The sequence below is a fragment of the Atta colombica genome, unplaced genomic scaffold (genome assembly GCF_001594045.1).
Source record: "Atta colombica isolate Treedump-2 unplaced genomic scaffold, Acol1.0 scaffold176, whole genome shotgun sequence".
Taxonomy (NCBI): domain Eukaryota; kingdom Metazoa; phylum Arthropoda; class Insecta; order Hymenoptera; family Formicidae; genus Atta; species Atta colombica.
In genome coordinates this window covers 399,745-411,217 of record NW_017259267.1, presented here as the reverse complement: position 1 = coordinate 411,217, position 11,473 = coordinate 399,745, and the positions used below count along the sequence as shown (strand labels likewise).

The window sequence follows — 11,473 nt, the reverse complement described above, 5'->3', positions numbered from 1 at the left end:
TATATATATATATATATAAATATATATATCTTGATTTATATATATCTTTTTGGATGCTTATTGTAATATTGATATAATGTAAAATAGCGGTCCTTACACGCGTATAACTTTTATCTTATACTAGAATTAACAAGTTCGCTAACGAAGCTTGAATACATGAGAAGCTTGGTTCTTTCTTTCTATAATATATTAGTTGATTGCGTAGTAATGGTGTACTATTAATTGCATGTAATGAAGTAAGTACATGGCACGCGAGAGTATATCATGAAATGTGATTGTATGAAATTATCTTATGAAATGTTTTTGTAATAAAATATAGCTCTATAAACTTTCATTAGTAATTGACTTTAGCATCGTAGTGAGATTCCTCTTCTAGGCCTGGAAATATGGTATATCTGAATAGTTTTACGTAGTAACGATCATTAAAAGAAATTCCGTGTTAATCTAATAAAATTCAGCAATATGAAAAAATAAAAACGCTTTTAAATAATATTGTCGCTAATATTGTCGTTTATATATCGGTTAAAAAATCATTTCTGTTTTATTATAAAAATATATATAATATAAATCTTTGATTCATGAATCTTTCAATTCTTCAATCAATTCTTTCTATTTAAAATATCTCAATATTTTTTAAAATAATTTACAATTGATTTTAATTGAAGTAGAAAAAATTCTAATGTTTCATTCTTCCCTTTATTTTAATCGACTTTCTCTCAGAGCAATGACTCCAGTGAGGAGACAGTACATCGCAGCAATATTACTGCGGACCCGAGTCCTTCTGAAGTTACCACCGACAACGAAAACAAGCATAATTCTTCGGAAGAAGCCTGGACAGATGTAAATCTTAATGAAGATGGTGATACGATACCTGTTACAAATCCAAGAGAAGATCCGCGTAATATCCACAATATTGCACACTCGCGTGGTAAGAGTCAAATCAGTTATGGTACCATCACTTGTGATTGATAATACAGTTCATAAGATTCTGTTTCTCAACACGAAAGTAAAAAGTTCTTACAAGTTTTGAGAAATTAAAGACTATTATTTTTAAGAAACACTACAAATTTAAATTCGTTTTTTATAACTTTTTAAAATACAAAAATCGCAATTCAAATATTGAAAAATAGAAAGCTTATAAATTAGTGTAATTTTTTGACATTAAATATTACTTATTAATAAATTTTATTTTTTTTAATCACTTTACAACTTTATCCTTGTGTAAAAGGAGCTTTATATCTAATATTTATTTTCATGTATTGTAAAAAAATATTTAAATTTTTTATAATTATATTACGAATTTACATTATTACATATGAAATTGAAAACAAATTTTTAAGAATTAAAAAGTGATTGAATTTTTTGGAGAGCATAATCCTTTTTTTAATAAAAAGTTTTGCAAGGAACACTTATTACTTGTTGAGAAACAAAATTGTTGATCAAAATTTGTTGTTCAATATAATTATTCTCATTCCAAGAATCTTCTTGCTACTTGATAAGTAAAGCAAGATATATTCTAAAATACAGGCGACATGCAAGACAGCGAAGGCAACGTTCTCGAACAAGAAATGCTCGGCAATGCAGAACGCGGGGAGAAACCGTCAGCGGAAATCTCTGTGGTACGAGTTCCTGATCGGTTGGTAGTAACCGCAGCATCCCCGAGGGCCGATGAATTACCAATCAAAGGTCTGGTTGATCATTTACCTGTACCAACACCTTCCCGCGAAGCCTCTCTCACGCAAAAGCTGGAAATGGCTTTGGGTTCAGTTTGCCCCCTCCTTCGAGAGATCATGGTGGATTTTGCTCCCTTCCTGTCCAAAACACTTGTTGGCTCCCATGGTCAAGAGTTGTTAATGGAAGGAAAAGGTACGAGCTGCAAGGGTACGTCGAACGTACAATCATTCTTCTATGTTCGATGTTTGCATGTTGTATATGAATCCATTAAGGAAACGTTACGAGCAAGCCAAGACAAATTTTCTTTTCGAATATCATTTTCTTCAAATATTATTTGATATATATGTATGTGTGTATGTGTGATTTTAGAATAGTCTCTATATAAATTGCGCTATAAACACACCGTAGTTTCATTATATACGCGCTTATGGAATCCGTAAAAGGAAATCACAGCTCTCACATTCCACATTTTACGCGCGCGTAATATGATATAGAATGTTTGAGGCTCGATAAATAAAAAGGATATATTTCACGTTGGACTTTATTACACGGAGAACAGTCATAGTATGGTCTATGTTTTCTAAGCGATGTCGAGATATATCACGTCCACGAATAAAAAAAAATAAAGAATTAAGGAACTAAAACTCAGCATAGTTACATAGACATATTTTCCGAAATAATAAATAAAATTATTCTTTGTTGTTTCTCGTTATATTTTATTGCGGTAAAATGTTTATTGTAAATGTGCATATTTAACATATTGCCAAAATGCTCCATTTTTTTTAATACTTTTATTATTGTCTCTTTTTCTAAACGTTGTACATTATTTTGAATAAATTTATTGTTCAATTCGTAAACATGTATATGACAAACTAATGTTCATCATTAAATATTCCGAAATTGATATATTATGGGCGCTTTAAAAGATAAAATAGTGATCATAAAAATAAAAATTCAACAATGTTGTACGTGTAAAATATTTAAAATCGTATATTTAGATATGCTCGCATGATAAATAAAAATTTAGAGTCTTTTTAAATGGGCATACTTGGCGGGACTTTCGTCACTTTTATGGTATTTCTATCTCTGGTATTTCACACCGAGTATTCAAATTAGTCACTTTATGATTTCGCTTTAGGAAGATGGTCAGCGTATTCTAAGTAATCACTCATCATTAGTATTCAGCATGCGCATAGAGACTACGATGATTCTCGCAGATTTTATATTCAAGGAACGTGGCGTTTGATGGAGTTTTGCAACGATCGATGTACTTTATTTTTAACAATATCCGCAATACACTATATGGTCTTGGTAGAACACGACACTGTTCGTTTCTTCCGTTTAACAGTCATTGTTATTCACTGTTTATCGTTCGTTCGTTTAACGATTCCCTGTCTGTAATTTGCCAGGTTTAACTACATTTAAGAACAGCAACTCCGTCGTAGAATTGGTTATGCTCCTCTGCTCTCAAGAATGGCAAAACTCTCTGCAAAAGCACGCAGGTCTCGCTTTCATCGAGCTCATTAACGAAGGAAGGTAAGACGTTTATTATACGGCTAGGTGCGCAAACAAAACAAAATCAAACTTTCTCGTTTCCTTTCATGAAAATGCTTCCTTGCGTTACACAGGCTGCTATCTCACGCGATGAAGGATCACATAGTAAGAGTCGCAAATGAAGCAGAGTTCATTTTAAACAGGATGAGAGCGGATGACGTGCTGAAGCATGCTGACTTTGAGGTATTGCATGCATTTCTTCCGGCGATTTCATTGCCCTGTAAATAGAATCGACCAGTTTTTGTCGCCAGATCATTTTCGCGAGTCATTTAATACCGATACAACAATCCTTCTGAAGTAGATTGTTATAATCCAATACTATATAAAAAATACATTAATAATACATTAATATTATATTATATTAATAATACATACTTCTTTCTTGATGTTTAGTCACAATGCGCGCAAACACTATTGGACCGTCGGGAAGAAGAACGCATGTGCGATCATCTAATCACCGCAGCACGAAGACGTGATAATGTTATCGCTAGCAGGCTTCTGGAGAAAGTCAGAAATATTTTGTCTAACAAGCACGGCGCATGGGGATACATGGATCCAATGGCTGCAAAGTGAGCGCAACGTTTTAAATTGATTTTATATTGCACATAATTGTATTCTGTATACATATCATATTATTTACCTGTTATTGCTATTTACAGATTAGCCGAATACTGGAAACTAGATGCTTGGGAGGATGATGCACGTAGACGCAAGCGTTTCGTGCACAATCCACTAGGCTCGAGCCACCCCGAGGCTACTCTCAAGGCGGCTCTAGAACACGGTGCACCCGAGGATGCGATACTTCAAGCGCGTGAAGAGTTTCACGCGCATCTCGCAGCCTCGCGTGCACACCAACAGCAATTGCAGTCGGCGGATCTCCTGGATGACAGTGAATTACTGACGGACGACAGGGATCTCGACAACGACTTGACAGGTTGGTCGGCGTTGCTTGATAAACGAGACCTGACATTTTAATGGCATATTATTGACCGCGCAAACCGGTTTTATTTTCGTCAATTTCATTGAAATCGTTATTTAAGTATCGGTTAATTGTCATCTATTAGTTTAATTTTCTGCATTTAATTTCCAATTTCTATGCGTTGTATATTACAAAACAAGCATACCGATAATTTGTAGTATGCATGAGTTTAAAATAAAATAAGAAACACAAATAAGTAAGCGTCAAAATAGTCGAGATCTGGATCTTGGCGTTTAATAATGTATGTAAATTTTTTAATACATCTTCCAATTATATAAAAATGAGGAAAACTCCATCACGTTTAAATAAAAAAAAATTGCATGTATAGGCAGGTAATATGTTATTATTTTATTGGGGTGCTGTTTATACGTATGCTGACTGATTATTCGTGTTTTATCAGGTCCAGTGAATATTAGCACGAAAGGCAAATTAATCGCACCCGGTATCGTGGCGCCCGGCATCATTTCCGTTACATCTACAGAGCTGTATTTCGAGGTGGACGAGGATGATACGGAATTCAAAAAAATCGACAGTGAGGTGAGTACTTAAATTAAAACATATATAGAAGGACATGATAAAAAGATACTACGTCTTTGTCACAATATGCGTTATTTATATAATCTTCGACAATTAGTTGCTTTATCTTGTCTTCTCTTCATTAAGATAGACTATATGTATTTGGAGCATTCGGTGTTATCTATTTGAAATATAGTCGCCAGTTTTCTTGGCGATAAAACTGTTGTTTTAATGAAAAACCAAATTGTCAAGAAAGAGACCAAAATTAAATTTATATTTATATTTTCTTATGAGGCTAAAGAAGCTAAAAAGCATTCAATAGAAGCACTAATTCTGTGACATGTTCAATTACTTAATTTTGTAATCAATATTTGCAATCAGTATTGCATTATTATTTTCTAATTTCTTTCAATTCGCTTTTATCATTTATCGCAAATGCATCTTTATCAGCGTGCATTTAACACTGCGGCTAAAATGTGTGCGCTAATAGCGTATACCCATTATTTACATATTAAATGTTTGAGGTAATATTTTATGCTGGCCTCTCTTAAACTGACGAACGCGAAAGCCTAAGGTAGCCGCTCATAACGAAGAATATCAATCATTTCAACCGACATAGAATTTGAATAAGTGTACGTCGTAAATGATGAGACGTGGCGAAAGCTTCCACCGCTAGTGGAGATTCTGGCTAGAATTAGTTCGGACGTGTCCCTGTCTATCAGTGTCCACCTTTTATTCGTGAAGCTTTCACAATTAAAAAAAAAATGAAAAGAAAGCCGAGATGAAACTGAGAGAAAAATCGAGAGAAAGAAAGAGAAAGAACGAGAGAGGAAGGTGAACTGGAAGAAGTAGAAGGACGATTATCATATATCGGTCGTAGATCTCGCGTTTGTATAACTAGGGAATAAAACAAACAGAGAAGGGCCCCATGGGGTCGACCGATCTTCAGGGTCGGCAATTATGAGCCCCCCGTGGGGCCCGGTATCTGCCCGCTCTTCTGTCTCTCTTCCTCTCTATCTTCCATCGCTTTGCCACGCACTATGTATCGGTGGCACAAGGTGAACAAGCTTCTCACAAGAATGTACTAAAATTACCGCATTTTCCCACCTAGTCGATGAACATCATTCAGGAAAGTATGCCTAGCGCGATAAACAAAATTTGTAGTATCCATACTGAGAAAAAAAATTTCTGATATCCCAACAAGAAAAACAAACAAAATAAATTTTGATCACATGAATCAGAATTCTGATTATCGCAATTGAATTTCTAGTTATTTCTACTAGAATATTTGATAGTTTTAATTATCTTATAATTACATATAATGTTTCTATAATGTGATATAAATATTATGTATCCTTTTTATATAATATTTATATAATATTTTAAGAATATTGTGTCTTGTATAAGCGTTTAACTTACACTAGTTACTGTCTAGTTGAATCTAATAAATATCACAAGATTTTTTTCAGTTACGCCTCGATGATGTAAATTAATAATTAAATAATTTTACCCGATAAGTTCGATCATCTTGTAAACGATCATTAATTTCCTCGAATTGTGCTATTATAATAACGAAATTTTTTATTGTCTGTAAATTTATATCATGATGTCACAAATTTTATCAATTCCATGGATCAGTCTCTTTTAACGCCTGCCGCGACGTTCCTCGTTAGCTAATAAATAAAATATATTCGTTCTCCGCGCGAGAGACTCAGTTATCGCTCGCCGATCGTATCTCTGTGTTTCTCAGGGATATGCACAAGGATTTCGCAGTGTCCACCTGTCGTCTCCGTTATATCTTGACCGACGGACTTGCTTATGAATAGAACGTACGAACTCATTCGGACTCTCTTAATTGGAATCCTTTTTAAGAAAGAAGCTGAGCGCACCTGGACGCGAAGAGGGAAATAGCGCGAGAAGTGAAGAAAGACAGGCAGATAGATAGAAGCAAAGGAGAAAGGAAGCAGAGATGAGGAGGCAAGGCGAGAGGAAGAATAAGAGAGAGAGAGAGAGAGAGAGGGGGGGGGATGAGAAAGAAGAAGAGAGAGACCGGTCGTTCACGATCGAGACACGCTCATTAGTCGAGGATGTCCTGAGGGTAAGCGGGAGGTTTCGTTGAATTCGTAGGCGATGGATCACTCGATAGTCGAGCCGAGACTTAAGCGATCGTAATGCGCGGCCGCAGAAGAGGATGCACCCAGGAGTGACCTCAGGGAAGAACTGCATATCGGGCTGCGCGCCGCTGCACCCTTTTGTGCGTATCTCTCCTCATGAGTCTCCTCCACCGCCGATCGCGCCGATTTCTCCCTTCTTCCTCCTTCACCTTTTATAATGGCCCAGGCAAACGTATTTATCGTGATTTATCGTTTACACGGGTTTCTTCTCCCGCCCCACACTGTTCCTCTTTTCTCTCTCTTTCTCTTTTTCTCTCTTTCTCTCTTTCTGTCTGTCCCACAATGCCATATGTTAAAGATAGAGGATGCACACCGTGCGATTACGTCGAGAATGAATTATTGATAGTCCGCATGAGGCATTTAATATCTAAAACAAATAATCAACGATATGGCCGTTCTTTTGCAAATGTACTTTTCGTCTCTAATTTGATGAAGAAACCATATATGCTCTTCTTCTGCAGATTAAATACTGAATCGCAAAGTCCTTGCAGCCATTCGTAAATTAATTAACGGTTATTTATATTGCGTATCGTATGTGAGATTTATGTCACATAATTGCTCGTGATGATACGTAATAACGATGCGCTGTCGTCGCGACTTGCATACGCTGAAAATTGAGTCGCCACTTGGATTATTCTTAGAGACAGCAAAACGTACGTGAAGTACGGTCGTAAAATAAATAATCAATTTCCTGAGTTTCTTATTAGCATTCATCAAGGTAGAAAGCTATAGAACGCTTATGTTTGTAAGATGTACACATGTATGTAAGATGTACAATGTATATTCAAGGTAAAAAAGAATGTTGCTGAAAATTTAGCTAGATACATTTCTAAAAATAATTTTGTTTGGACCATCGATAATTATTATATAGGACAATCAAACTGGTTAAAAAATCGTTAAAATTTTTTGCAACATTATTATTATCAATGTTTAATCGTCCTATACATAATTATTTTAATGATCCAACAAAATTGCTTTAAAATTTATATCTATCTAAATTTTTAAACACTTCAGTAAACCGTTCCTTCCGTCACAATAGAAAGTCGACACTACCGCTTTTAAAGTATGAATATATCTTACTATATATTAGCGCGCAATGCAATAATCTTCAAAAAGTTAATCGTTAATTTCTGTTTTTACGTCGTTTTATATTTTTCGAATTTTGGAGGAGAAAAAGCAGATCAGGTTTCACAAACCTAACAGCTTGTTGCCTTAGCTTCAGAGGGTAGGTCACACGGGACATTAAACTCCGCGGCTCGAGAGACTCGCATTTTTATGGAAACCTGCTCTGTGGCGCCTAAAGTTCCCTTCCTGTGGTATAGTTATCGCAGACACATGCTGCGAATATCCTTGTGGGATGTCCAATGTTGAAAAAAGAGAGAAAGAGAGAGAAGGAGATAGTGAGAAAATGGGAGAAAGAGGATCGAGGGATACCAACCGGACAGGTGGTCTGTGCCATACGTTGGTGCTCGTTCGCGACGAAGATACCATTAACGAGGGATACAGCGCCGCGAAAAATACGTCCGAGACATCAAACCGTTTATCAATGATTGCAAATACAAACTGCCTCGTAGATTATACGGTGTTAGAGATTTCCAAGTTCGTAGTTAGTGGTATTTCTCGCTGCAATTCACTTCACACTCGGGATTATTAATATCGGCGTGTTATTCGTACATAAATATACATTGTGCAGGCGATTGTGTAATCGATACGGATCTCTTTGTAAGATAACGATATGAAAAGAACTTTCTATCGGGAGCGTACACGTTTATATATGAAAGACTAAACGAGAATGACAGGAGGGCGGATTGTGACCGAGCACCGGTTTAATGTTATGCGATTACGGCCTTCTTAGGTAATACATATGCATGACATCGGTGTAATATAGTGCGAGTGACGTTATAATAATACGACTGTAATTATTCCGCGCCTCGATCCGCGGTATCTCGTGATAATATTACAAAGATTGTCCACCTCACTTTAACTACCAGCCATCGAATACGCGACCGTATCTTATCACAATTATTCCATCGCATTATTCTTGCATCTTGCGATTATAAACACGTGTCGATAAATAATAAAGCCTGTCAGCTACTCTTGCAATCAGATTGCCGTGCGATACGTGGTTTCTTCGATAAAGAGACGCGTTTTTCCTCTCCCGAAGCGCGATGCGTCTATGCTCGCTCTTTGAATTATGTATCATGTATTCCGGAATAATAATTCACGTCAAGTTTGATGAATAAGCATATAACTCTTGATCGGATCTAATTTCTTCTGCTTGCGTATATATCATCCGTGTTATTATTAATAAAAACGAGAGGCAATAATTACTCTTCCAACAGTTTCATTGTGCATTTTCTGCTAAAGGCACGAGGATCATGGTGCACGAGCGCGTATCTAGATGTGAATTTGCATATCCCACATAATTTAATCGATTCACGATTTCGATGGGACTCGACGTTGCCGATGACCAGGTAGCCGATGACCAGAGGGGTAGTCTGCGCGAAAAGGATGCAGTTAGTTTGGTAAACATCCATCAATTCATGGGCAGGGCAGCGCGAAGAAGAGTACGGGGCAGAACCTGAAGAGCAGGCAAGCTGGAAAGGAAGGAGCAGGCGGGCTCATTCTCAACAAGGCAGGGGTAATCACTGCTATTAGTGCGGACATTACTCCGGTGGTCCGCCAATCTCCGTAACACTTCATCATATCGGTGCCTCAAGGCTCTTCTATGGTGTAGAAAATGGATTTTCCTGCAGATTTCAATCGTGCAATATTTTACACCCGCGTAAAATACTTTTAATCGGGAAAAAGATGACTTGATCCAAAAATAATCATAATTTATTACTGTCGGCAAAATATTGGCAAGTACTTGAATTTTAATTTTCAATTTGTGCATCGCAGTTATTTACTTGATTCCTGTCTCAAGTCTAAACTATAAATATATTTCTAATATATAGATATATCTTTAAATTGGCCACGCGAACTGCGGAAGCAGAAATGTGTCATCTTAATCTAAAGTGCCAAATAAACGATCGTCCGAAATCTCTCTTACTGTAGCAGACGATCTTTCTCGCGATGCCGATCCTCCTTCAGCAGTCGTTATAGGCGTGACGACCGATTATCCTCGAAAGGAATGATGATGAATATCATAGGCAACTGTCTCGTGCCACATCAGTTCTGTCAGCGACTGCAGGTAGGCGGAAAGCTTGTGGGTGTATCCGTTCTGTAGATACGCGAGTTCATCACAGTGCTAAGAGTTTGCTCGAAGGTATACATATATACAACGTGTTTCAAATACAACACTCCGTTCTTAAATAGCTTTTTCTAGCAAATTTCATATTCCTGTAACGCATTTGGTTATAATCATGTAAAATTACAAATCTTCTTGTAAGTATTAATCCAATACAATTTTTGTGCATTTTTTTCTGGGATACACCCTATATATGCATAAATATGAAAGACACGATACGTATCAAGAGACGTGCTGCTACAATGTTAGACGTTGATTAAAAACGGCGCAATTTAGGCAGTCGCGTTATGACTAAGAATGAAGCTATAATTATCGGCTACATCGATGTTGGTTCAACATAGTGCAGTAATGGAATTACATTGTCCTGGTTCCTTTTTCGAGCTACATATTACAACATTATTTTTTTCTCGGCTTAATTGAAACCTTAAAACATTATTTCATTGACTCTGACAAACGTGTAAACTCTTACGTTGTGTAATATAATTGCAAATCGGATTGTATTCATCAATGATATCGTCTGTATAATATACTTCTTGATGTTCTCCGATTCGGGTCCTTTCGTTGCCCTATTCATACGGACCTGAAAGAGGACTAGTCGTTGGCAATATAGGCGGAGCGAAGCTGGATCCGATTCAAAGTGTGACGGATGGCGCCCACCTGTGGATTCATTCACTAATCTGCTCGCTAAGCAAACAGCCTGAACACACCCTGTCATTATCGCTGACGGCGTAAGTAGCGCCCGATCTCGTTCTTACCTGATATTTATTATGCCCTCTTGGGTCCCCTCTTTCTTCCTTCTGCCTCTCTCTTCTCCTTTTACTGTCCGCTGCACAGGGCACGGATCGTGCCCATTTTCGCGTCACCCTTTCGCCACCATCGATTTTCGAACTGTACGGGTGCACGTTGCCCCGTAATTATCGATGGCGCCTGGTGCCACGTATCGGTGGTCGCGTGTGCCATCTGGATACGTGACTGGAATGAAATTTCAGGGCTACACGTTGTGCAAATAGCTTTTGGTTCCGCATCACCTATCGATCGTTTCGCGATACATTATACGCGAGTAATACGTTCCTTCCTCAATCTCCAATCTCTTCAAAAAAGTATCTGATATTTGATATCTAATATACTATATAAAAGAACAGTTTTACTGAAGTATCTAAAATTTAGGTAAATACTGATCTGAAAATAATTTTGTTGAACTATCAAAATAATTATAGGAAACTCAAACACGATGAGCAATGCAGCAAAAAATTTTGACATTCTAACAACCAGCTTGAGCATTCTACATAATTATTTTAATATTCCTATAAAATTATTTTCCAGATC

The 11,473-nt window shown here is 36.9% G+C and overlaps 1 protein-coding gene across 3 annotated transcripts in view; it reads left to right on the top strand.

Annotated features, from left to right (window-relative positions):
* LOC108686359 (neurobeachin) overlaps positions 1-11,473 on the top strand; it is a 215,386-nt gene that overhangs the window by 131,372 nt on the left and 72,541 nt on the right. For all 3 annotated transcript variants that reach the window (XM_018191626.1, XM_018191625.1, XM_018191627.1), the window contains 7 exons: positions 721-928; positions 1,528-1,881; positions 3,084-3,210; positions 3,303-3,411; positions 3,622-3,797; positions 3,888-4,162; positions 4,608-4,744. In XM_018191626.1, coding sequence (XP_018047115.1) covers positions 721-928; positions 1,528-1,881; positions 3,084-3,210; positions 3,303-3,411; positions 3,622-3,797; positions 3,888-4,162; positions 4,608-4,744 — 1,386 coding nt within the window. The remainder of the gene's footprint in view (positions 1-720; positions 929-1,527; positions 1,882-3,083; positions 3,211-3,302; positions 3,412-3,621; positions 3,798-3,887; positions 4,163-4,607; positions 4,745-11,473) is intronic.